Source organism: Hyperoodon ampullatus (assembly GCF_949752795.1).
Source record: "Hyperoodon ampullatus genome assembly, chromosome: 17".
NCBI lineage: Eukaryota > Metazoa > Chordata > Mammalia > Artiodactyla > Ziphiidae > Hyperoodon > Hyperoodon ampullatus.
In genome coordinates, this window is record NC_136930.1 from 5759675 (window position 1) to 5785543 (window position 25869).

The following is a 25869-nucleotide window of genomic DNA, read 5'->3' on the forward strand; positions in this document are numbered from 1 at the left end:
ATGAAGGGGCTTTTTACTAAGGGAAGTTTAAGATCTGTAATGGATGTAGTTTGATCACAGAAGGGAGGGAGAGGTAGTTTGGCAACCATTCATCAGCCAGCAGTTTTTAGTATAGCTACACGCTCATATTTTTCCATGTGTTTTTGCAAATTAAATGTCCCTTGTGTTAAACATTTATACACGTTTATGTGTATGTTGCTGGCTGCATGTACTGTTTAAATTTCAATAAAATCTGAATCATAGAAATTTTTTATTTTTTCTTTAGGAAAATCCTGCAAAGATGTCTCTGTACCCATCTCTTGAAGACCTGAAGGTAGACAAGGTGATTCAGGTATGTTTAAGACCTTTAATTTAAGTACTTTTTTTTTTCCATGTACTCTGCCATACGTTCTGGTTATAGGTGAAGTGAAGCAAGAAACTTAAATAGTAGATGTATTTGTCCGTTTTTACACTTTATAAACTTTTCAATTTTTTCTAAAGTTTTTCTAACTAAAAAGTTAGAAAAGCTAGAGATTCTTCTTCATTTTACTGTGGATTAATGCGTACAGGTTATTACTTCTTTGAAACGGGACTTAATCTCTTCAAAGGTAGCTTGCTTTTATAACTAAGGTTTAAATTAAATACATTTTTAAGTTGGTAAAATATACTCCAACTTCTTAGACGTTCATTTTCTTGTTTAAAATTTGTACATTGTTCTTTTGGGTTTTCAGATATGACTAGTCTTTAACGTAATTGTCTTCTCTGAAGTTAAAAATCATAGAAATAGGTACATGCTGCTTTAGGAAGAGTAGTAGTGTAAATGCAAAAGTGTAGTGATTTGTTTCTTTTTAAATGTAAGTGTAGTGAAAGTGTAGATGAAAGTGTAGTGATTTGTTTCTTTTTAAATGTAAGCAGCAGTTTACTTGTTCCTGCTCTAAGTGGCTGTATTAGTACAGTTTTTCTAATTTCATTAAGTCAGAAATTTTTGTATTCCTTTATGTAAGTATTAGTTTTGAAGATAGATGCTTCTCCTTAAGTGAAAGTTTGCGATTGGGATCAATTCTTGCTGTTCTGTAAATTTTTATTTTTCTTTTTAGCTAGAGATAATTGTATTTAATGAAGCAATTGTGTTTCCAGTTTACTTTCAACTTGTTCTCTCAAAGTCAGAATTTTTTCAGCTGTCGTTTGTTCTTCTAATTTGACAAGATAAATTGAACTCCCGGTTATACTTCTTTATTCCTAAAATCTTTCTGATATGATAAATGTGATGAAATTCTTTCATTTTGAGTTGTTTAGTACTTCAGAGCTTCTTCCCCTAAAGATCATTTTACTTGAGGTCTTGACCTCAGTTTACTCTAAATGAGATTTACTTTTTAACAATTATTTAATGAACATAAAAACGTTTATTAGAAACTTATGAGAATACAAGAATACAAGTGTTTTTTAGGCAAAATGTTGGCCCTTTTAGGGTGAAAAACCCCCCAGCAAAAATAGTAACAAATGTGTAGCTGAAATTGTTAGCCGTGTAGCAGTGTTTGGATAAAAAGGTGGGGGGGAGATCATGAGCACTTGTTTTCCATCATAGCTCCCCTATGGATGTTGGGTGGTTTGTAAAATCTCTGACATTCGTTCAGCTGCAAAGGCTTTGATGCCGGACTGTTTTAAGTGAACTGTTCGGTCATCTGAAATCTCTGGTTTTTTCTTTGGTATTTTGTCATTGTTTTTCTCATGGTTTTTATTTCCACAAAGTTCATCTGAACAGGCACTTTCTTTTTAAAAAGCTTTTATTTGAAATATTTACCCTTCAAGAATAACAGTTAAGCCATTAATGTGATATCAGAGCACTAAGTGATAGGATTTGCAGGTGGGTCTGAGAAAACAACTAATTTCCTTTTCTTCCTTTTTTTTTTTGGTTTATTATGGAATTGAACTTTAAATTAACCATAGTAGACTCTGAGCAGAGGTTTTTTTATTTTGAAAGCAGCAGAAAGAGAAGGAAACAGTTGATACTGGCAAATGTTGGATTGGAAGATAAAGAGGGCTACAGTCTACATCAGGCTGACCTCTTTAAGGAGAAGCAAATTATATGGGTATTTCCATTAGAAGACTTTTTCTGTCCTGAGCAGAAAGCTAGCTGCCTGGAGATGTAACAGCAAGTAAGGAGGGGGACACATGGTTGTTAAATTCCCACTGGATTTAAAAAGATTCCTAACCCAGCCACTGCAGTCTGGGGCTGGTTTTGTTTTATTTTTTTTCTTCATTTTATATGGTAGGTGATACTTGGGTTTTTGTTTTTGAGATGCCTCTGTAAAGGTGGTATTCATTTTCTCATCTTCTGGCCTTCTCTACCACGGCAGAACTAAATTGCAGCAGTGAACTGGCAGTTCCTATTTTGTAAACTGTTTTGCAATAACCATTAGGCTTGTGGCTTTCAGTATCATACAGTCCCTGCACCTCCCTGTCCACTGTGAGTCTTTGACAGGAGCCTGTGGTTGCCACACCTACGCAAAATAAGCTGGTAAGAAACTGTGATTTCATCAGTTTCCTGTCACAGTGAGCAGAGATTGACACTGCTGGCTCCACGAGCGTGGTGTCTCCACATGCTTTCTGTAATGGCACAAACAACACGCTCTGGCATAACTGTGCGCTCTGTGGGACCCCCCTGCTTCCAGACACCATCCCCCTCCCACCCTTTTTTTAAAAATAGTTTGAGATTTCAAGTATGTGTGAAATGATGTGCTGCATTTAATGGCTTATAGTCCTTAAGCCCTATTGTACCATCTTTTTTTTGCTTTTACTACAGAATATATAGTACGTAAATATATAACTTTGTTTGCAGAGAGCTTTTTATGTGTGTTCTTACTTCAGTATTCCTTGGATGAGAGCAATAGCAGTGAACGAAAGAACAGAAAATAATAGATCAGTGTAAAGAAGGAATAACTTAAAATTAGTAAATTCTGTTTTTTTCAGAGCAGTTTTTAGGTTCACAGCAAAATTGAATGGAAGGCGGTTTCCATGCCAGTGACCCCTCCCATGCACCTCCCCCCCGACTCCACCTACACAGTGCATACAGTGCCGCCTTCCCCACTGCGGCATCCTCACCAGAGCCGTGTATTTGTTACAGTTGATTAACCTGCCCTGACACAGTGTTGCCACCCCAAGTCCAGAGTTACACTTGACATTCACTCTTGAGGTTGTTCGCTCTGTTGGTTTGGACAGGTGTGTGGTGACTTACGGCCACTGCTGTAGTGTCGTGTAGAGTATTTTCACTGCCCTCACAGTCCTCTGTGCTCTGTCCATCCCCCCTCCTTTTTTTCAGATTGGTGTCTTTTGCTTAGTGACGTGCATTTAAGGTTCCTGCGTGCCTGTTCACGGCCAGCTCATTTCTTTTCAGTGCTGAACAGTATTTTTTTCTTAGAGATCAGCCAGGAAGCAGTCCACTGGCCACTAGCTCCTTTTAGCTGATAGTTGGTGAAAGAATTTTCATAATTCAGCATACTTTGAGTCTGTGGATATGTTTAAAATTATAAAGATTTTCATGCTGCATTTTATTTCAATTTAGATTGTGACAAATTATGCAACAGTAAATATTAAAGAATGACTCAATAACAAGCATATCAGAACATTTACAATCCAGAGAGTGAAGCACCTTCAGTGGTTTTGGAGACTTTCCTTATTTAATTAAGCTTCCATCTCTCCAAGCATCTTTGGGACTACTCTTAGCATTAATTTCAGTGCTAGGTTGATATGTAGGTATAAACTTCATTACTTAATCGACATTTCTGACTAAGTAAAAAATGATATTAGAGATGGATCTTAAAACTTACTGCCAACCAATGCCATGTGTCTATTTTAGAAAGTCAGATGTATCTGTAAAGGAAAAAGGAGTTCCTTCAGTGGAACACTTAAAACGACACAGGCTGCAAAGGCAGCCCTGGGAGGAGTTCCTGGCGTGCTTGCGCATGAGTCGTACCGATAAGTGTACGCACTGGCAAAGTTTCTGCAAGTTTGACAGTTATAAATTACATTACTTTACCGTCATTTTTATGTCCGTGATACAGTATGTGTTTTGCATACTTTGTATTATTTATGTATTTAGTATAACATAACCCCTTCTCATACTTGCTAAAATGTAGATAAAGGTTATTTCAGTGGGATATGCTAAAATGGCAAAATAAATACAAGTAACTTAATAAGTATTTAAATTTTTAGGTGTTTTTCTGATATATGACGTTTTATATAAATACGGTTAAGCTTTTTTCATATGTAAATAAGATACTTAGACTAATTAGCAAAAGAATAATGAAAACGTAATGCATTTTATAATTTTATAATGCATCATTTTATAATGCATTTTGAAAATATTAATTTGCGGTAGCACTGTGAAATATTGATTATATGTGGAATGGTGCTAAGTCACGTTTTATACGATAGTGTTAAATATAACATGAAATACATTTTTGATTTGTGGATTTTCTTTGAAAAATATATTGCTGAAAGTGTTTGGAATAAAAATTTCTTGAATAAAACTAAAGTGTTTTAGTTTCTTTTGGGAATTACTGGATTTAACTTATAAATTATATAAGAAGTTTAAGTATCTGTATAGCATTGGTGTTAGAATTTTCTTCTTTTCTTTTTCAGGCTCAAACTGCCTTTTCTGCAAACCCTGCCAATCCAGCAATTCTATCTGAAGCTTCTGCGCCCATCTCTCAAGATGGAAGTAGGTTTATATTTTGGGTTCATTCTCCTTGAACAGAGATACTTGGTAGGCCTTCTTTTGCTGAAATAGGGAATCCAAGATTTTTTTTTTTTTTTTTTTAACATATACAGCATGAAATGGTGGTTAAAGCTCTAATAGTAAGAAGAAAAAAAATGTTCATTTCAAAAAATAACCCTTTAATCAGGAAAGTGAACTGTGAATATGAAGGTGTGTTTTATGACTTAATGAAAATTAAGTTAAATGGAACTCGCTGGCTGAACTGTCCTCTGTCTTTGCAGGGCTCGGGGGTTGGTAGAGTTGAAATTTCCAGCCACCTCCTTTTGAGGGAACTTCCCAAATCCTGGAATCTCTCCCCGGGTTTCATATCCTTCTTCCTGGTCCCTTTTCCTTCCTTCTAAGTTCATAGGGATTCAGGACAGAACTCTTAAATAACATGACTTAAGATACAAAAGGAGTGTTAAGTGGGTTTTTATGGCCTGTCATCTTACAACATTGTTTCTTTTAGAAAATTCATTTTAAGTCACGAAGCATGTCAGAAAGAGCTTTTGGAAATAGTACCTGACTTTACTACTCAGTTAAATACTGTCAGTATTAAATGTACTGTTTCCAAGATTTCATTGGTACGTGGTTAACATTCTTAAAATGATATGACACTAAATAAATTTACAAGCTTTCAGTTTGTTTTTTTGTAGTTCAGAAGGATCATTTCATAGCTGTGTTTCCTGAATGAATTTAAAAAGTAGCTGACTGGACAGTGTACATTTTGGTCAGTTGTTCTTAAGTGGAGAAGCAGTGGTATGTTTACAAAATTCCTAATCAAATAGGTTTAAGAAAAAGGAAAGGCAAGGTAATTTGGAAAAATTATTTCTACTCTTGAGTATTGTGAAATCTGAGGTTTCAGTTCAAATGTCTTATTTTACTTTCATCTTTAACTTTTTCTGTATTTTCCATTTCTAATTGTCATTACAGAGAGAGTGGGATTTTCCAAATTGCTAATTTAAATCCATCTTAGATTTTATAAGTTAAATGTAATTTTTTAACACAAGTAAAAGTCCATAATAACAACAGTTTTTGAATATTCTACCAATGTTTTTTCTTTATTCATTTATTCGTTTATATTAGATCTCTATCCTAAACTGTATCCGGAGCTCTCTCAGTACATGGGCCTGAGTTTAAATGAAGAAGAAATACGTGCAAATATGGCCATGGTCCCTGGAGCACCAAGTCAGGGGGTATGTATAGTATGATTGTGAATTATATACAATCATACTTTACACATCGATATAAGCTAACTCGTCTTTGTGGTTAACTCACAAATTTATAACTTTAGCATTGACTTCTTAGGAATTTTAGATTGCCTTCTGGATATCACTTTTTACGTAGTCTACTTATGTGCTATGACTGCTTTTCTAATTTATTAGGAGTGAAAGATTCAGATGCCTCTGACTGGTCCATTCTCCTTCATCTTCTGCATTTAGTCAGTTAAAGACCTAGTGATTCTGTTTCTGCTGTGTTTCTTCTATTCATGTAACCCATTCCAGGCCTGGTATAACCCTATTCAGGGTTTCTGTACTTGTAACCTAGGTTATTATAGTAGTCTCTGACTTCTCTAGTAACTTCTTATATCAAACAGTGTTAGGCTGCTGCTAGACTCATCATTCTGAAATATAGGTCTGTCATACCTTCTTTTTGCTCGTAATCTTCTAACATTAGTCTAAAGTTCCTTGTAATTAGACACCAAATTCTCGGCTTAAATATAGTGTATCTCAGTCTTTTGTTAAGGTTATTGCGATAAGACCATAGAACTTTATAGCACTTGTCATAATTATAGGTAAATGCTTAACTTCATGAAGATAGGGTCCATGTCTGTGTTGTTGCCATGACCCCAGTGCTTAACACAGTACCTGGCTTTTATTTATTCACCAGATATTTATTAAAAACTTACTTACATCAGTCAGGACAGTTGGGACAATAGAAACCACACTAGATTTTTCAACAGAGATAACTTAAGAAATCACAGACAGGTTGTAGAATTTAAAAAAGCAAAAGTGGAACACAGATGTAATTGCAGAAAGTAGCTGCTTCTCTTAGGGCTGGGGCGCTACGCAGGGTGGAGGTTGGCATTATCAGAGCTGACGAGCATGGTGGAAGAGCCCCGTGACCTGGGCCTTGGAGGCGGGGACCCTGGCTGTGGGTACTGGTGCCTCTGAGGGGTTGTACCAGGGAGGCTGGTTCTGGGAGTGTCAATAAAATCTGGAGAATGGAATCAACTGCTGTCGGCAGCATTAAGGGCTAGACCCAGGCAGTGCTGCCAGGAGCCAGGGGGCAGGCAGGAGGAACGAGACACTTGCCCTCTTCCGCGTGTGCTGGGGTGCTAACCAGAAACCCCCGGCAGAGGAGTATGTCATTTGCACGGTCAGGCCCCAGCCGCACCAGCTAGGGTGGGTTTGGAGCTGACAGTAGCTTATACCTGGTGCTGCCCGCTCCTGTGACCATTCAGTATATCCACACGCTTCCTTATAGTTTCCCCTTAAAAGATGCAGTTCTTCCTAAGATTGAGGTTCAGCAAATATTTTCTATTAAGGGAACCATGGTAAGTATTTTAGGCTTTGCTAGCCACATATGTCAGTACAGAGAACTCGAGGCCTTCAGGCAGAAGTGAGCTTGGCAGACCCGAGAGACAAGGCCTAGGAGATGGGCAAACAAGGCAGGACGTGGTAGCAGATGGCATTGGCGGGGTTGGCATTGGAAGGGTAGTCAGGGCCAGGTGGTCTGCAGCCTCGTAGACCATGGTGAGGGATCGGGCTCTGAGTTGTGGGAGTGACATAATCTGATTTACTTAAAAAAAGGTTTCTGCGCTTGCTGTGTGGCGAATGAACCGAGGGCAAGATGGAAGCAGGGAGACTATCTGGAAGGTTACTGTAGCTGCCCGTGGCAGGAGCAGGCAGGGGTCACGTGGTGGTGATCGTGCGGTCTCAGTAAGAACACTAGGCAAGTGCTTAACAGAACTTGCTGGAAAGAATGAAGATTTCTAAAGTAAAGCCACTCCAGAGCTGCTCCTTGTCTTGTCCTATATTCCAGCTAAACTAAATAATTCATTTGCTTCTTAAGTTTTTCTTTTTCTATCCTATTACCTCATTTTCCTCTTATAGCTGTAATCATTGACTTCTTGTAACTTAAAGTTATATTTTCTGGTATTGTGTTCTAATTTGTAGTATAGCTCTGTGTGTGTGTTACTCCGATAGACCATCAACTTTAGAATATGGTATCATAATTACCATGAATTCTGAACGAACAAATTTGCAGTCTGTGGTATGTGTGTAACTGAGGTTCCCTCTTTCCCTATCATTGCTGCTCTGAGCATCGCAATTATTAGGTAGATCAGAGCTTTTTATGACAGATTCCAATTAAGAAGCCTTGGTAATAAATAAGCTCTTCCCTCACTGTCTCTGGTAGAGGAAAGGGTCCACTTAAAACAATAAACCGATTTTGGTCAAGAAAACTTGGAAAAAATGAGGAACTTGAAACAGTGGTACCTGACGGAGTCCCTAGTATAGCTATTCTAGGGCTGTTTGGTGTGTCTGTACAGTTGGTTAATCCATAGATGTTTATCACTGGGGACGACAAATACCATTTGACTGTCTTGTGTGTCCGCACTCGTATAACGTGCACTTTTCATCCTCACAGTGGAGCTGGGAGCTAAGAAGTTTTCCCCTTTTATAGAAATTCTGAAAGCGTAAGTAGATTGTTGAAGATCAGGCCATATAAAAGAACCCTCTGGAAAATGCTGAGTGAATTTCAAAAGCATGATATGGCCTTTATAACGTACAAAGATAATTTGAGTTGAAGACAAGCCAAAGTACACATGAAATAAATGCCAGTGAATTCGAGGCAGCAGACAGAGAGAGTCCCTTGGAGACATATATGTGGGAATAAGTTACCTGAAGAATTAGTTTTTAAAAAAAAAAGTCATTTTTGCAAAATATCAAATTTTATCTGAAGGAAATAATTTTCAGATTATATTTTGGGAAACCACAACTGAATATATTCAAGTAAATGATCATTTTAGACATTTTCAGGGAGAATGTTTCTAAATATTGACAGGTTGTGTATGTTTCTGCCAGCAGGTGGTAGCAAGAGCTTCCAGTGTGAACTACATGGTGGCTCCTGTAACTGGTAATGATATTGGACTCCGCAGAGCAGAAATTAAGCAGGGGATTCGGGAGGTCATTTTGTGTAAGGATCAAGATGGAAAACTTGGGCTCAGGCTTAAATCCATAGATAATGTAAGTATTTTTTTTTTTTTACTATTTATTTGAATTTGTCTCAATAGTTATTAAGTGATCAACGTTCGAATAATTTAAAATGTAGATGCTTTAATTAGTTTTAATGGTGCTCCGTGGTCGAGAATATTTTAAATCTGACTTTCCACTTGGAGATGCTGCTCTGTTCTGAGGAGGCAGAGGTGGCACTTCCAGCTTTACCTTGAATGAAATTGTTTTTTCTTTTTTGAGTCCTTTTCTTGGAATAAAGTTGACTAGTCTGCATGTAAACACAACATAGTTTATACAGGTGGAATTCTGGCACTGAAATAGGGCAACACGTGTGGAAGTTAAGGGAAGACTGACCAGTGGGAATCAGTGGTCTTGTGATGTGTGTTTTTCAACTAAATGAAGATCATGTAACTTGTTGTAACATGGTTTTACAGGTCTGTTATTTCCATCCTTCAGTTTGGGTTTAATGAGGCATTTTCTAGGCACCAGTGACTTTCAGAAGTACTTTGGAGTTACTTTTGCCTCTCACCTTACCAGATGGAAGAAATGAAACCCAGTTACTCTGAGGAAACATTTAGGAATGTTGAGGATGTGCTGAGTCTTTACCCTGATTTGTGGGTTTATGCGTTATTTATTGGGTTCCTTTTCAGTCTTCGGTCTTCTTAGCTCAGTGTGACCACCTTTGCACATAGAAGAGGATGGTGTGGCCCATGGCAGAAGGGGGCTGAGGGCATTGTGTTTGTCTTCGCACACTCGTGGCTTGTGCAGGACACATGAACTTGCTGCTCTGGGAAGCTCGGACTTCTCTGCTCTCCCTTCCTGTTCGGTGGATAGAGTACAATGCTGCCCTTTCCTGTGTCCTAAAGGAGGACCACACTCTTCACAGCCCGTCCCCCACAGCAGTTATCCTTGCAGCCGGTTTGTCCACTTGGCCGAAGCTCGTTGGTCCAGCCACTTCGCTGGGTGCCGCCTAGTTTTCAGGCACTGCCCTAAAGTGTAAGACATGTGACATCACGTCTGACCCAGCTTAAGATGAGAGAAAGGATCTAGCCTTATAAATGCTTCCTTTTCCTTTATGCTTACTTATTTATATTGTGCTCAACATCTGAGATTGAGAGTTTACATGAGTAAAAATATCCCTGTGGGTTTAGTTCTCAGTTAATTGTACAGTTTTCTGTATTTACTTCATAGTAGATTCCTTTAAGAACTGGAATGGTATTGAATGTGCCCACCTTTTTAGGCTGTTAAATCTAATTGTAGTGATTATGCATCATTTAGCAAGTGGGTAAAGGAATTCTTCAGCTCAAAAGGTAGAGTTCTGACCTTAGACTCTCATTTTTTAAACTGTAAGAGAAATCACATAACTTCTAACACTTCACTCCCTTTCCCCTAAATAATGATCAGGTGCTAATACCTGTTTGGTATTCTATCAAACTCATAGAAGCTTACATTTATTATAGTAATCTGACTTTATTTTCCTTGGTCTTTTTATTCCAAGATGGAGGGGGTGATGGAGGTTGGTTGGCTGGGTCATGATTTGAGGTAGAAATTACCACTGAGATCTCACTTTTTTACCTATTTCTTAGGGTACTGCCTTGATAAAATTTTTAGTTTTGTTCTTGGGGATAATGACACAATACTCATGTAATTTTTTTTTTAATAGGGTAGATTCCTAACCAGTTGGTTCCTAATTTTCCAGCCTTTTTAAACATGCAGCAGTGGTAAATGACCAGTGATTTTCCTCTTCTCTAGGGTGTATTTGTTCAGCTAGTCCAGGCAAATTCTCCGTCCTCGCTGGTTGGTCTGCGATTCGGGGACCAGGTGCTCCAGATCAACGGGGAGAACTGTGCTGGCTGGAGCTCCGACCGGGCACACAAGGTGCTCAAGCAGGCTTTTGGAGAGAAGATTACTATGACCATTCGTGACAGGTGAGCCGGCTAAACGGTTCACCAGGAAACTCAAGACTGGTTTTCCTTTTCTTGGGCTTTTAAGATGCTGTGAATATAATATTTTGTTGCAGAAAATGATCAAATGTTATTGATTAGCCTTCTACCCTTGCAGTTGTGCAGTGCAGATTGTTCTTTCATAGTTTGACTTTTTAAAAATAGCATTCTGGTTTAGCATACACTTTATTTCAGAGCTTATAGAAATTTGTCCTCTAAGAAGTACTTTCTGTTTCTCTAGAAAACAGAAAAGAAGGATAGAAAGGTTAAGTAAGCAGCAGGCAGGCTTCTCAGCCTTGCTTTCCGGTTTTCTGCTCAGGGTAGACACGTGGTGCATGCAGGGCCCCTGCAGGACTCCACAGGGCCCGCAGGTTCAGAAAACCCAATCTGGCCTTTGGGGTGGATGAGGCTCTAGTTGTCAGGTGGGAGAATGGAACGCTTTCTTTAGCTTGTTTATTTATAATGGAAACATTCAGCACATGTACTGCGGGCTTCCTTCCCGGCCACAGGGGCGTTGAGGGTGGACCTGTATCACATTGTTAGCTTTGGGGGTTTTATTTGTCTTAGTTAAACTTGTTTTATCTACCTGTGTGTTTCCATTTCTCACACATGGTAGGTGTTCAGTAAACATTTTGTAGACGAATGCCACCTTTGCTTATATCTAAGGGAAATTTCAAAAAGTAACTTGGACTAACACGAAGACATGACTGTTGTGACGTTTATAACGTGCAGTTCGTATTTTGTCGTGAAACCTGTGCAGTCACGTGGCAGCAGAGTTGTAGAGTGGGCAGGTGCGGCTGGTGGGCGGCACATGCAAGCACACGGCCCTCTTTCTGAACCGCCTTTTCTCCTAAGGGGCTGGGGAGCTTCCATCTCGCTGCTTCTGTGGTTCTTCTAAAACAGAGCAAAAATATCTTCTATAAAGTTTTCAACATCAAGATGTGAGAAATATTTTAAAGGTTCTAAATAAGTATTTCCTAAGAAAAATTAAGCTCCAGGAAATATTAAGAAGTTAAAAAAGATAAAAATTCATTTTTAAGACTGATTTTTGTTCAAACCTGTCTTCATGTTACATTACAGTGAGTACTGTAATGTCAAGGAAAGAGCATATTGATAAACTGCATGAAGCGTTAAGTCTTTGATGCTTATAAGAAGGAAATTGTAAGTTAGGCAAACCATAATGGAGAGAATTTCTTAGAAAGTCATCTTTTGCACTAAATCCGTGCCATACGTACTAAGTAGCTCTTACTGGAAACAGTGAGTTTATTGTGACAAAGTATCCAGTATGTCAGAGTGGAAATCCATGAAAATGCTTACTTTGGAATTAAAGTTTTAATTGAAGCCATTATGTTTACAGGCCCTTTGAACGGACAATTACCATGCATAAGGACAGTACTGGACACGTTGGCTTTGTCTTTAAAAATGGAAAAATCACATCCATAGTGAAAGATAGTTCTGCAGCTAGAAACGGTCTTCTCACGGAACACAACATCTGTGAGGTCAACGGACAGAATGTCATTGGACTGAAGGTCAGGAGCAGAACTTAGGACTCATTCTACTGCAGTTTTATTTTAGCAGGTGTCTTTCATGTCTATTTCACTGGTGCTGTTATTGACCAAAATGTAGAACTTCCGTGGGGTCCTGGGCTCTGGCTGTGCTCTCAGGCTGGGGCTACCACCTGGAATTGTGGCTTCTGTAGCAGGGGGAGGGCTAGGCTAGATCTCTGAAGTCCCTCGACCTAGAACTGTGGAGACCTGAGAGCATTGAAGATTTTGAGGACACTCTGGATGAATGATTGCTTTTTTCAATCCAGGAGTTGTAGGAAATGCGTAGTAGTTTATGTTCAGATTAGTACTTCATTCTTATGGCTTATTCCCTCTACCTGTTCCTAAATAGAACTATTTTGAGGTCTAAAGGTTTTCATTAAGACCTTCTCGTTTCATTAACCTGGGTTAAGAATACACAGTTAGCCGAGGGGCTATGGTAATATTGTATATGGGGACAGTGATTAATTGTAAGTAATGAAAACAATGATTTGTTGACATATTTTCAACTCAGTTTACTTAACAGTTACCACTGATGAAATTGTGATTCTGTTGAATTAAAACTTGGTAAAGAAACTAGAAAAACTATAAATACCAAGGGTCAGGATTTTAGAGACATTAGCAAAACCTGAAAGGACATTTTATATATATATATTTTTTTTTTACCAAGAATAACTTACGTTTTATATGTATTTAATAAAGCCTCAGTAGAATTAATTTTCATTGTGTTTTCAACAGGACTCTCAAATCGCAGACATACTGTCAACAGCTGGGAATGTAGTTACTATTACAATCATGCCTGCTTTTATATTTGAACATATTATTAAACGGTAAGTAGACAAATTCTTCAACCTGATGCTACGTTCATGTGACTTCATAGAAGCACTGTGCTTCTTGTAATTCTCAAACCTTTGGGTTTTTTTACCTAAGAGATGACATTGGCATTATCTAGAAATTTGAAGTAAATTATTTAAATCAGAGGAGTTGGTTGGTAAGGATGACCCCTCACAAATTCCCAAGTATGGGATAAAATCCACTTCCTAAATTTTGATGTTTCCTAGTAGAAAAAGGTACACAGCAGAGGTGGGCAGGCTCTCGTCTCAGTTTTCAGTGAAATCGTAGATTGTGGGCTGCCTGCAGCTCCTCCACACCTACTTGTGGTTCACGACGAATTCTTGCATGTGGGGTGCTGGAGGAACAGTCGTTTTTTTTTTTTTTTTTTTTTTTTGGCTGCGTTGGGTCTTCGTTGCTGCGTGCGGCCTTTCTCTAGTTGCGGTGAGCGGGGGCTACTCTTCGTTGCGGTGTGCGGGCTTCTTGTTGCGGTGGCTTCTCTTGTTGCGGAGCATGGGCTCTAGGCACGCAGGCTTCAGTAGTTGTGGCTCGGGGGCTCAAGAGCACAGGCTCAGTAATTGTGGCTCATGGGCTCAGTAGTTGTGGCACACGGCCTTAGTTGCTCGGTGGCATGTGGAATCTTCCCAGACCAGGGCTCAAACCCGTGTCCCTGCACTGGCAGGCGGATTCTTAACCCCTGTGCCACCAGGGAAGCCCTGGGGGAACAGTCTTGATTCCCGGGAGCATCTCAGGAGGCGGCAGAGCGTGTGGGGTGTGCTGTCCGTCCTCAGGAACGGGGACTGGAAAGCTGAGGAGGGAGAACAGGAAGGGGGCGGTGGCCAGGGCTGTCTGCCCAGCAGCGTTTACACTCTGGCTTGGCTAAGCCAGTGTAGAATTCTTCTGTCAGAATCTACCTTGCATGTGGAAATAGAATTTAAAATATTAAAAACATACCACCTGTAAATGGTTTGTTTCAGCTTCTGGGTAGAATGCAGCTAGCCGCTCTTGGGGTCTTCACGGGGAGAGTTGTCAGGACTGATCCTGCAAGAGCTCACTTTTCTTAAATGTAATAGCTCCCACCCACTTGCTGCCAACAATAGTGGCATTGTCGTTTTCTGTCTCTTCTTCTTAACTATCCAGCCTTACTATACAAAGATACAAGGACTTTTCTGTATCTTATCTAACTTTACTAGCCAGGATGCAGATAGCTTTTCACACTGGGTATTTTGCAAACAACTAGATTACCTGAAACCCTTAGATCTGAACTCATTAAGGAAAAAAAAAAAACCTTCCCCCCGCATTCCAACTTGATGCTAACAGTGCTAGTTTGGATTGGAGTTTTCTGGGAACCCAAACCTCAGTATTTAATAAAAGTGACTCTCTTGTAGGATGGCACCAAGCATTATGAAAAGCTTGATGGATCACACCATTCCTGAGGTTTAGAAGTCACGGCACAGTGGAAACTTCACTGAAGTCCTTCCGTTTACGTCTCTGGCAACTTACCTTATATTATGCACATGAAGCTTTCTAGGAGCCAGCAAGCATATGCTGCATGAGGACCTTCCTGTCTTACAGTAGGGCTGGGAATCTTACTGTTTGATCTGATATCTTGTTCAGACTTCAAGATAGTTGTAGCCTTATCCTGATTTTACAGTTGAAAGACTTACTTTCATAGACCAGTGTCTTTACTGGAATCCAGATGCTTTTACAATCCGTGTCATTAGGATGACTGATGCTTTGCTGGAACCTGGGTATCAGGTAGTGCTGTTCATATCACTTTAGTTCTATGGTATATGTGCATTTTCACTGTTACCATAGTACATTTAGAATGATTTTTTTCTTTCAGTTCTGTTTGTATAAAACACCAATTAAGTAACACTGGTTTCATTCCATGTAAGCATTATACAGTGTATGTAGGCTGCAAGAGAATTGACTATCATTACGTTTTAACTACCTTTACTTAATATGCTTGGACTGTCACCTTAACAAACAACGTTAAGCATTTAGAATAAAGCCAAACTATTGCTGCCTTTCTAAAACCCCAAATGCAGTTCTCTGTTAAACTGAAATGGACACTAGCCCAGAGCAGTGTAAGGGGTACATACTGAGCAAATAGCACAGCTGCTTAGTTGCATTTGAGATTTTCTAGTCCTTGTGTAATGGAAACTTTTCCTCTGAAAGTTACTGGTATCACTTTCTGAGAAATGAATCACTATATGTAATGTAAAAATTCTTGTACTAAATAGGATAAACTTTGACTTCTTTTTCATGTGTGTAGATTAAGCGGGATAATACCTGGTTTGGCACTTACATGTAACCTAGCTGCTCTGGGATGTCTTACAATGCTGGCCTGGGAATTTGTTCCATTTCCTGACCCCTCCCTGCAAACAGAATGACAGTGACACTTCATCCTGACTTGTTTTCCCTTCTCTTTGGTTTATGCCTATTCTATTTTAATTGAAAATGTATAAATAAACTTAGATTTTAGTCTGTCTGTTATTTGCATCATTGGAAACATTAGGCCTGTGGGAGAGAGTCATCTCCCAGAGCGGCCGCCACCCGGGAGCCTGAGGAACGCCCCTCTGTACTGAGAGGGCCTGAGTGTTGGGAGAAGGGCCTCCAGCCGGGAAGCCCAGCCACACTTACAGCTGAGCAGCGGGACCGCACCGAGCCTATTGATTCTCCCTGGAGGCACCCAGGCCGAGTGACAGTTAACATTCAAGATCCACCAGGGTTTTTAAACAGTGTAGAAAAATCTTACATCGCATACTTTCTGTGGTTCAGAGGTGGTCAGTGCTACCGCGTCACAGCTTACCTCGTGCGAAATTCAGAGAAGCCAAGCACGGCACGTTTCTCAGTTTGATTCTCTACCTCGTTATCTGGACCAGTCTGAAGGTAGTTACAAAAGTACAGGATGATGTTCACGATACTCAGTATGGTTTTCTAGAAGGATCAGTACTTAAAGTACCCAGTACTTTGTTAATAAATCATTTAAATGAGAAAATGAAAACTGCTTTCATTACAGAAAAATATTTTTAATGTCATAGAAAAGATAAGCATTAATAGCTATAATGAAATAAACTGTTCCCATACACAGTAAACTGTTATAAGAACTGCTAATCCTTCCCCAGGTTCTTAGAATCTGGGGCCAGTCGGTTATAGAAAAACCACTCTGTGGAAGCACACATCCCAAAACCCAGTGGGCAGCAACTGTGTCGATTAGGAAGACATAACAGAGTGACTGGGCAGCAGAGAATACTCACATTTTCTTGGAAAGTCCTTAAATTGTTCAGTGCTTTGGGAATTCCCCAGCTGGTTTAGTATCTCTCAGCTACGCTCTTTGCCACCCAAACTTGTCTTCTGACTGTCGTCGTCCTGGGATGACCACCTGCCTTACAAACGTTAAGTTTTTCTCCCCAGTGCTGCCACATCTGCATCTGCCTTAGAGGATGACAACTAATGGCTTTCAGTGAAGTCACCATGATTTATAAAGTTTAAAACCACAGATTTCTCATGTGGTAAGACTTCTAATTACTATAATTGCACATTCACCAGTTCATTTAAAAGTTTGGTTTAAAAATGCATTACATAGAGTTCAATAATATTCGAGGAAAAGGCACTTAATACTGCAATTTCCAGAACATAATTTGTCTGTCTTCCCCTCCCGTGATGACACTGCTACACTGTTCGTTCATCCACATACACGTTACGGCACCTGCGAAAAGAGACGTGTGGTTAGGAGGTGAGCTGACCAGGAGCTACCACGTGGTCTTGTCCTATAATACAATCTGCATGAACCCAGAATAACTACTCAGTACAAGGAACTTCGGAGGAATAAGAAACTATTTGAATGTAAAGCTAAAGCAACTGGGAATTGCAGAACAGAATACAAATATTATATACACCTGTGACAAAAGTCAGGCAGCAGATGAGAAGTAGGGAATTGGTGTGAGTTTGCCGGTTTACTTCCATTTCTATCAGGAGTCAAAGTGTTATTTAAACCTTGTGAGCTGGGGAAGAAAGGCATAGACAAGTCACTTTAATGTATAATGTAACGAAGTAATAACCACACACAACAGTGACAGAGGGAAGAGAGTAAGGTGGGCAGTCAGTAGATACTTAGAACCGTAGCCATTACAAGAATTAACCATAAATCCTCCAAGGGCTCTAGAGGAGAGGAAGATGTGCAAATGTAAGCAGAGTGAAAACCCGACGGGCAGGACGATGACGCACACAGCAGCGCGTCCTTCAATAACACGAGACACCTCCAGAAACCCAGCTGCAGAGTCTTCCCAGGAGGAGGCCCGGGAGGGGGGGTCTGTGGGAGGAAGACTTCATTTCCACCGTAATTCATTACTTTTGTACTGTTTCCATTACGTTTGTATTGTTCCTTTCTACCCTGTGCATGTATTAAATGCACATGCAGCTTTTACTTGGCTTTTAATTCTCCACGTGGAAGTTAAAAACTTCCATTCTGAAGTCTAATGTCTCTCAACCCAAGAGATGCAGATGGCCTGGCCAGCCAGGCTCTGGAGGGGAACGTCCACAGCACAGAGGACACACGGGGAGTTTTCTGCTTGAGAAGGGCACGTCCGCTGGTGGGAAAAGCAGGTTTGGTGGAGCCAGGTCAGCGGCAGACAGCTTACCTGTGTGGCCCTGGATTCTCTCCCTGATCTTCCCCCCGAGAAGGTCCCAGACAAGCAGCTCACCGGACTGACTCCCGGATAAAACAGAATTTCCGTCCCAGAGAAAGCACCTGCAAGAAGGATTCAGAAATCATCGTTGGTCGTGAAGGAAAGGCCAGAGCAGGCCCTGCGCCATGATCGTGAGCCTGTCCGTAAATGTCTGCACCCCGAGTAACTCGAGAAAGTGCACCTCTGGGGCTCGTCCGAAGTCATAGAAGAGATGAGCATTCCTGTCTGCACATCGACGACATTTAGACAGCCGTCTTCTCCTGCGCTGAGGACGTGGCGACTGTCTGTAACACAAGGCGGAACGTGGATACAGGTTACAGCTTCACAAGTGTGGTTTAGATTAATCTGAGATTTTACTTCTGAATCCAGGGGCCAGATGTTCACTTGAGCTGCAGCTACTTGTTGTATTTAACCAATGATGACTAGCCTCTCCCTGAAATGCTTCTGTTCTTAAGACACTGGGCTGATGACCCTTTGGTGTGAATTCATTTACACCTTATAAATTAATTTCTCCAGTGAGGTGAGGAATTAAGAACAGTACCTGATACTGCTTTTCTAATAGATACAAATGCCACATATACCGTATTTTACCACGAAGCAGCCTTACCCATAGGCAAAACCTCTTTTATCAGCAAACAGTGCTTTTCTTTTTATATTCTTATATATTTCAAAATAATAATTCCAGTTCCCCTGGTGTTATCTGTATTAAAAAGGCTAATACTACCTGGGCTGAAAGCAGTATCACATACAGTCCCTGAGTGACATGGAATCTGGTGCAATATGGTGGCTGCAGTAAGGTCCCAAATAGTCACTGTGCCTTCTTTGGTGCCTGAAACCAACAGTGTGCTTGCAGCGCTTAAACTGATTGTATCGACCTAGAGAAGAAAACGGACGGTACTCCATTTAGAATCATGGTCATTGAGCTGTGTTTCCCCAGCCCATTCTTTTAACACCACCTACTGAATGATAATTCATTTAAAAGTGAAATTCTTCATATGTCAGTGAATACAATGAAGTATTGCTGGGGTAAATGTAACGCTGTTTTAAAAAGAGCCTAAAATTGACAGTCTCAGAATGATAACTCCATGAGTAATAAGTGGTGGCAGGGTGCAAGACTGCCTGAAGCACAGCGGCTCCACGATCATCTGGGGAGGTGGGGACCTCTCCGGGTTATACTCGCATGCCCTTCTTGAACTACACAGTAAATAATATGTCTCAACCCCAGTCTGCTGACCATGCAGATCAGGCACCAGTTCACAACCTCAGAGGAAAGGCAGTACTGCAGGCCACGGTATGTGGCCATGACCTCGTGAAGACAGAGTGGGTGAAGAGGACGCGGTGCCAGCCTTGTGCGCCCACTGCATGCACCATGCAGACAGGTTGGTGTCCTCACCCTAGACAGAGGGCCCCCTTCTCCACCCTTGGTGTCAGAAAACACATCTAGTTGCCCCAATAGTGTGAGGATACCCAGGTATTCAACGTCGTGCTCAGACACTGGTCTTTTGGAAGTCTAGCTGGATGGTAGCTAATTCTCAAAGAAACGGCAAACTGGAGGAAAAAAGACAAAGAAGACTTGGAAGCCCAAAGAGTCAGCTCCAAGAAAAGAGCTGAGAGTTCGCCTGTGCTCTCCCCTCCGATGAGCAGAATAAGCAAAGCAAAAGATCATAAACACACAAGTGAAGCCAAGAACCTCCACCACCCTGGATGGTTCAGCCGGGCTCCCGTGTGGCTCTGTTGCCGGTACTCACACTGACGTCGTGCTCCAGCTCGGCCAGCAGGTCAAACTGGTGTCTCCTGGAGCCTGGCGTCTCTGCAGGAACCCCGGACCACACCTAGGACGGGACCCATAGCAGAAGGTAGTTGCAGACACTATAAAAGCATTTCTAACACGTGCAGGAAAAACTCTCCTGACTGACCAACTCCCCAGCTGCCAACAAAATGAAATGCCGTGAGGCTCGGTCCCTCTGCCACCTGCCTGAGCTTTTATTCCCGCCACCACGTGCTTCCCGAGAGTCCGCTGTACCCGTGTCTGCTTCCGTCTCTTGCACTTGCTGCTGTGACTTAAGGATTGTGTGAACTAAAGAAATCAGAGTGCGGAAGTGTTGTGTCTTAAGGTTTTGAGAAAACTCAAAAAGGCAAGTCACCAAAAAAATTAACTGAAATCACACGTAGGCAAGAAAACTTAACCTACAAGAATGCCCCCCTCAGGGGTGGGGGCACAGAGATGATGAAAACCTCTTGAAGGAATTCTAATGGTTTTAGGTTCTTGCTTTCTGTTTATATAAATGCAAATGGGAAACCAAAGAGGATGAATACTGCTGTGGTTTATGCAATAAAGTTGTGCAGAATTCCGAAGAAAAGGCCAAGTATGGTCCTACGTCAATAATGGTGAAGGAATGTGTGTTTCTGTGTACTGACTTTAAATACAATGTCTTGCCTTTCAGTGATTCTCCACTTTAACTTGATATTCACTGATCAACTGCTAGTTCCGTAGCTGCTGCGTGAGGTAAGAGGGGCTGCTGTATGTTTCCCTCTAAGTCTGCTGTCTAATGAGCCACCCAACCCCCAGTGGAACACACAAGACAAACTCAGGAAAACGTCCTCTTATATTAAGACGTGCACACACTAAACACAGGCAGTAACCTTCCACATCCTTATACATCATTCACACTTTGTGAAAAAGTGACTGAACAGCAGGGAGCTGAATGGCTTATGATATTTGTATTATCCAAACATTTTAATTTAGAAATTGTATATAGACCTTCACAGTAGAGTCCCATGACGCAGAATACAGCCTGTTGTCACGCCAACAGATCTTACTAACAGCATCATCGTGTCCCATTAATGTGTCTTGGCGTCTTCCAAATGCAATGGAATAAAAATAGCTAACATAAAAGATAATGAGAACTATTAAGACAGCATTCCAGCTTCATGTTAAGACTCTTAAATACATTTTCAAGAAACTTTAGATCATTTAATTCTATACTTATTAAGGCCCACTGGAATTACAGATTACTTGTTCTCATGTTATTAAACCAAATACTCAAAATATGAATTTAAAACTAGAAATTTCCAGGTCTGGCTCATCTGTGTTTTCACCTCAATTTAAAAGCTTAGAGGAAAATAGAGTCCGGCTGGAGAAATTACTAGACTCAGATAATCGCGTCCAAATCCAACTGTCCTCATCGGCTCCCTTTGAAAACAACGGGAGACCCACCCTCTGCTGCTTCCCGTCCACAGAGGGAGCTGCGCTGCGTGTGGGGTCGCGAGGGGACCCGCACAGATACATACACGTTGTTATCCCACGAAGAGCTTACGACGGTGGCATCTCCTGGTAAAAGTAAACACGATGATAAAGCCTGAAATACAAACGATCCACCATTAATAATTTACAAAACTTAGTGAATTCTTAACGGGGTAAAGCTATCTTACAAGTTCCCCCAAAATTAATGCTCAAATTCCGTTTATGTTGGCCTTCCTCATATTCATGAAGTGTCTTTTCATCTGGCTAATTCCAGATGCCTAGTTTCTTCCCAAATGTAGGAAAGTTAAAGGGTGTCGAGTGCATGAGGACCTAGCCTGACGGTCCTCACTGCCCTGGGCTGAGGGACCCCTACTTACATCAGAGCGAGTCGGGAGGGGTGCAGGTGGGGACTGTCCTCAAGAATCCAAACACCGGCTCTGGGTTACAGACTCAGGTGGGGAAGGAAAGCTTCCAAAAGTCCTTAGGGAATTTCAAAATCTTTCGGATGCTTTACATTAACAATAAAATGTATTTTTTCAGAAGAACTGATTTTCTAGTATTAGGTATCCTATCAACTCAGAAATGCATTAAGTTATATAAGCAGCACACAGACATTTAGTCTGACAGTTCCAAAAAAGGCAAGATTTACTAAGGAGAATTCTACTTTTTAGGTTACAAATAAAACCACAATAACATGAGAAAGAGGCAACTTGAAAAAATTTCTAGTTTAGAAGGAATCTAAGGCATTTGGAACAGAAATAAACCCGACTGTTTGGGAAGAAACAAAGTGTCATATATGTGTGTATATAAAACAAACTGCTACATGAAATTCCACCATAACACTGATGTAAAATTAAAATGAACTCACCATATTTGAAAATGATATACTTCTTTGTAGCATCTTGGATTCTTTGGAAAACATCTTCAAGGTGGAATCTAATTTAATAATGACAAAGCAAACATATAAGAAAGATTTCCTGACCCTTACAGATGACCAGCACACGCAGAGGTAACAGGTGAGGTGACCGAGGGCCATGTCCCCGACGAGGACGCTACGGTCTGTGGAGTTCTGTGATCTGTGGCTCCACCACAAGGAGGTCAACTTAAAGCCATGACTGAAGGCAGAATGAAGCCTAATTACTGACAGAAGCTAAAGAGGAAGAAAAGAGCAATTTTAATATTAAAGAAAACAAAAGGATTTGGGCAGTGTAAGTTTCTCTTTTTCACGTAGCCCAATCATGGTGTGATATCCTTGTCGCGCATGACCATTTATGGAAGAGAAGCATTAACTTTCTAAATAATAATAAACTAGGGATTACAACGTCCAAGCTCTTAATTTCCTTGCCTAACAGAAGCTTTTAGAAGTGCATCAAGGTAAACCTCTTAAACGACAAGACTGCAAATTACAGTGTGCTCCAAACATCCCATATTTGCAATATGTAACATTACGTTTCCTAATTTGAAAACATACAGCATGATAAATAAAAGGTCAGATGAGCTTTAAATAATGTCTTCTGTATAGTAAAATCTAACATTTCCACCTAATTTTTGCCAACACCAACACGCAGACATGCACTGGGGCGTCCTACAGAAAACGGTCAGCCAGCCTGGTGTGTAAAGCTGCTTTTCTCAAAATCAGAGGTTCCCTCTTGTACTAGAGGTAATCACATCAGAGGCTGCTGAGAGCTGGTCCCCCAGGTGATGGGGTCACCCGTGGGGTCGCCCATAAGCCTGGACACACACACCACCTCTGAGGAAGAACCGTAACTCTGGGGTGATCATCAGGGTATACGTAAGTCAGTAATGCAGGTGTAAACAAAAATGCATATAGATCAGCAACATGAGTTATTAACAGTGAAGAAGCAAACAGGAAAAAGACCCAAAAGCTTTTGACTGAAAAGAACCCCCCCATGCCTCCTTATCTGGCAAGTTCACAAAGAAGTGCTAGGCTTAATAAGCCTCAGAGGATTAAAGCCCTGATGCTCGTAAAACTCAGGTTTACAAGGTCAGACCAGTACAGGGAACGGAGGGGTTTAACAAACCATGACAGACAAATCCAGCCAAGAATGCCGGCTTTGCTAACAGGTCAGGGTCTCGTCTCGGGTGGTGGCGCTGGCAGGAACCCTGGCAAAGCGCGACTGCTCGCTCGTGCCACCGCGTTGTCGTCTCGGTGACCCTGGAGCGGCCCCGTGTGTACGCTGCGTGTGAACCAACTCTGGTCCACAATGGGATCATTTTCTGTGCTTTGTGGAAAACTCTGGTTTACAAAATCTGAGCTCATATTTGAAAGAGAAAGGAAGGACGCTACGGATGTGAAGCCACGATCCTAGAACCTGAGAGCAGTAACTGATTTACCCGGAGGTGTGCAGTTGGACAGCACCTTCCCTTAACTTAATGGATGAAAAGTAGAATTTCCTACGATGACGACGAAAGTGCCAGTAGCCAGCCACTCACAGCCAGGTACGAACCCTGTCCAAACCAGGTGTCTTAAAGCTCAAACAGGGCAGCTAAGCTACTCGCTTCTCACCTCCGCTGCCCCCGGCGCGCCTGTCAGCACGCTTCAAACAGGATGGGGACGAGATAAACAATGACTTACGGTGTAGACGGCCGGGAAAGGCAGCGCTGTGGCTGCCAGCAGAGGCTTGACGCTTAGCCCTTTTGTAGGATCAAAACAGTGAAGTTCCGGTGTGTCATCAAGCTACAGTTACAAGTCCTATCAACCAGCCACTGCAGGGCTTCTGCGTGATTTTGGTAACGTGTAAGACATTAACAATGTGTGAGTTAGATTCTGAGCTAAATCCTCCAGTCAACACCCAGAAGCACACACCAAGTGACGAACGTGAAAAGCTGACAGCACGTGTGCCCTGTGCCGGCGACGCCCCGTGTGTGGCTCCGCCCTCAGGGCGGGAAAGGTCCCAGCACATGCTCTCGCGCCCCAAATCCTGGGAAACCTCATCAGCAACAGAGAGGCATTTTTCATTACTGTTTTCGGCTAATCACAGTGGAATGTTACGCAATACACCACAAACTAACTGCTCAAAATTTATTTTACGTGGAGGCGGCACATGGAGGTACAGTCCTGGACCGAGTCAGGAAACTTGGATATTTGTGATTCCAGGTAACCCCCCTTTGAGGTAGGAAAACCTACCTTGTGAGGTTGTAAAGACGGACGACCCACTGTGAGAGACTGCTATTCCCGTGACTGCCCTGTTAGAAAACAAGGTTTCATAAATTACCGTCAACCACGTGCTAGGACACTGGTCTCCTTCAAGGCCTTGATTTAATTTAATTCAGCCCAAGTTTCTGTCATTGTTTTCGTCACAGCTCGTTCTGCAGGACCTGTCCCAGCTTCCAGCAAGTCATGGCTTGGCAACTCCTAATTCTGTCCTGGCAACGCTTGCGGCTGGAAAACACCCCGACCCTTAGCTCCTGGGCCACCCTGCGCGAAGGCTGCCTGCCCACGTCTGCCCCCTGGATAACCAGTAATGCTAGGTGACCACCACCCAAACCACTGACGCCCCCGAGCAGTCACTGCACTCGCTTCATCACTTAGCATCTGGCCAATGACGATGTCACTGTCTGGTCCTGAGGCAGGCTGGGACCAGGGACCCTTTGCCACAGTGCCTGCACCCGGACAAACAGCCACAGATACAAAGAAACTGTGAAACTGTAAGGGACTGAAAATAACTTCGTGCATGCCCAGCTGGGGCAAATTATGGGCAGCAAGATACAAAAAGACCAAAAAACCCAACTGCCACTTCTGAAGAGCTGGGAGCAAAAGCAGGGCACCGCCCATGCCCCCTGCACACAGCACCACCCAAGGGGTGGGCACGCCACCTAAGCCCTGCTCCAGCCGACCCCTGGCCACGCCCCTGCCCTCACCCCACAGAGGGGCCCAGCTCGCCACTGCCCCGTGGGCCCAGCAAGGGCCCCTGCCATTTGTTCCCCTTGTCCCGCGGCAGCAGGAGCCCCGATAAAGCCTCGCCTGAATCTCCTGTCTGGCCTCTTACCAATTTCTATTGACTAAGGAGGCCATGGACCCTGCCTGGTATCAGTCCCGGCACGTCCTCTTAAAGGTTCACTCATGTCTTCACTGCCTCGGGTGACAAGGCCCCTTTCTACGTGCCGTTTAGAGAAGGTGACAAAGGAAAGCTGTTGTTATAACGAATAAGGTGGGACTTTGGGTTGCTTTGCAGGAGGCCGTGCTCTGATTTGGAGCCACCGATCGGAAGGGGACCGGCCCGTTCCGTTCCACCCATGACCAAGTGTACGTGATATCAGACAGGACGTCGGTGGCCCTGGAGCAGAACAGTGGGCCTCGTCCCTGGCCCTGAGTTTTCTTTTCTGGAACAGGATGGGTCAGCGAGGTCAGTGCTTCCCCAGCCTTCCCACCAAAGTCCATCACTATCCCTGCAGACAGGGGACCAGGGACACTCATGACCCCTCTAGGGCCAACAGCAAGCCTGATTTTGGGGAAGAAAAGGTTTGTTAGTTTGTTTTTTTAATAGATCTTTATTAGAGTATAATTGCTTCACAATACTGTGTTAGTTTCTGTTGCACAACAAAGCGAATCGGCCACATGCATACACATGTCCGCATATCCCCTCCCTCTTGAGCCTCCCTCCCTCCCTCCCTGTCCC

The 25869-nt window shown here is 42.0% G+C and overlaps 2 protein-coding genes and 1 long non-coding RNA gene across 12 annotated transcripts in view; 1 reads left to right on the forward strand and 2 right to left on the reverse strand.

Annotated features, from left to right (window-relative positions):
- SDCBP (syndecan binding protein) overlaps positions 1 to 15785 on the forward strand; it is a 31641-nt gene extending 15856 nt beyond the window's left edge. The window contains exons 3-10 of one of the 2 annotated variants that reach the window (XM_079722712.1): positions 266 to 331; positions 4621 to 4699; positions 5822 to 5931; positions 8824 to 8985; positions 10726 to 10901; positions 12274 to 12445; positions 13199 to 13290; positions 14680 to 15785. In XM_079722712.1, coding sequence (XP_079578838.1) covers positions 266 to 331; positions 4621 to 4699; positions 5822 to 5931; positions 8824 to 8985; positions 10726 to 10901; positions 12274 to 12445; positions 13199 to 13290; positions 14680 to 14734 — 912 coding nt within the window. In that variant the 3' untranslated portion in view covers positions 14735 to 15785. The remainder of the gene's footprint in view (positions 1 to 265; positions 332 to 4620; positions 4700 to 5821; positions 5932 to 8823; positions 8986 to 10725; positions 10902 to 12273; positions 12446 to 13198; positions 13291 to 14679) is intronic. The other variant, XM_079722713.1, reaches the window with a different exon arrangement.
- Positions 11118 to 16789, reverse strand: LOC307065765. Its single transcript, XR_013811348.1, has 3 exons — positions 16555 to 16789; positions 16107 to 16180; positions 11118 to 11810 (listed from the first exon to the last, which is right to left on the reverse strand). It is a non-coding gene; the product is annotated as an uncharacterized lncRNA (long non-coding RNA).
- Positions 16790 to 16911: 122 nt separating this feature from the next.
- The window catches only part of NSMAF (neutral sphingomyelinase activation associated factor), a gene marked incomplete at both ends in the record, with an annotated part of 60561 nt that continues 51603 nt past the window's right edge, over positions 16912 to 25869 (reverse strand). For 8 of the 9 annotated variants that reach the window (XM_079722630.1, XM_079722629.1, XM_079722628.1 and 5 more), the window contains 9 exons: positions 16912 to 17006; positions 17938 to 18047; positions 18167 to 18269; positions 18710 to 18860; positions 19734 to 19817; positions 20747 to 20870; positions 21277 to 21344; positions 22098 to 22165; positions 24378 to 24436. In XM_079722630.1, coding sequence (XP_079578756.1) covers positions 16912 to 17006; positions 17938 to 18047; positions 18167 to 18269; positions 18710 to 18860; positions 19734 to 19817; positions 20747 to 20870; positions 21277 to 21344; positions 22098 to 22165; positions 24378 to 24436 — 862 coding nt within the window. Of the gene's footprint in view, positions 17007 to 17937; positions 18048 to 18142; positions 18270 to 18709; positions 18861 to 19733; positions 19818 to 20746; positions 20871 to 21276; positions 21345 to 22097; positions 22166 to 24377; positions 24437 to 25869 lie in introns of all 9 variants that reach the window. The other variant, XM_079722624.1, reaches the window with a different exon arrangement.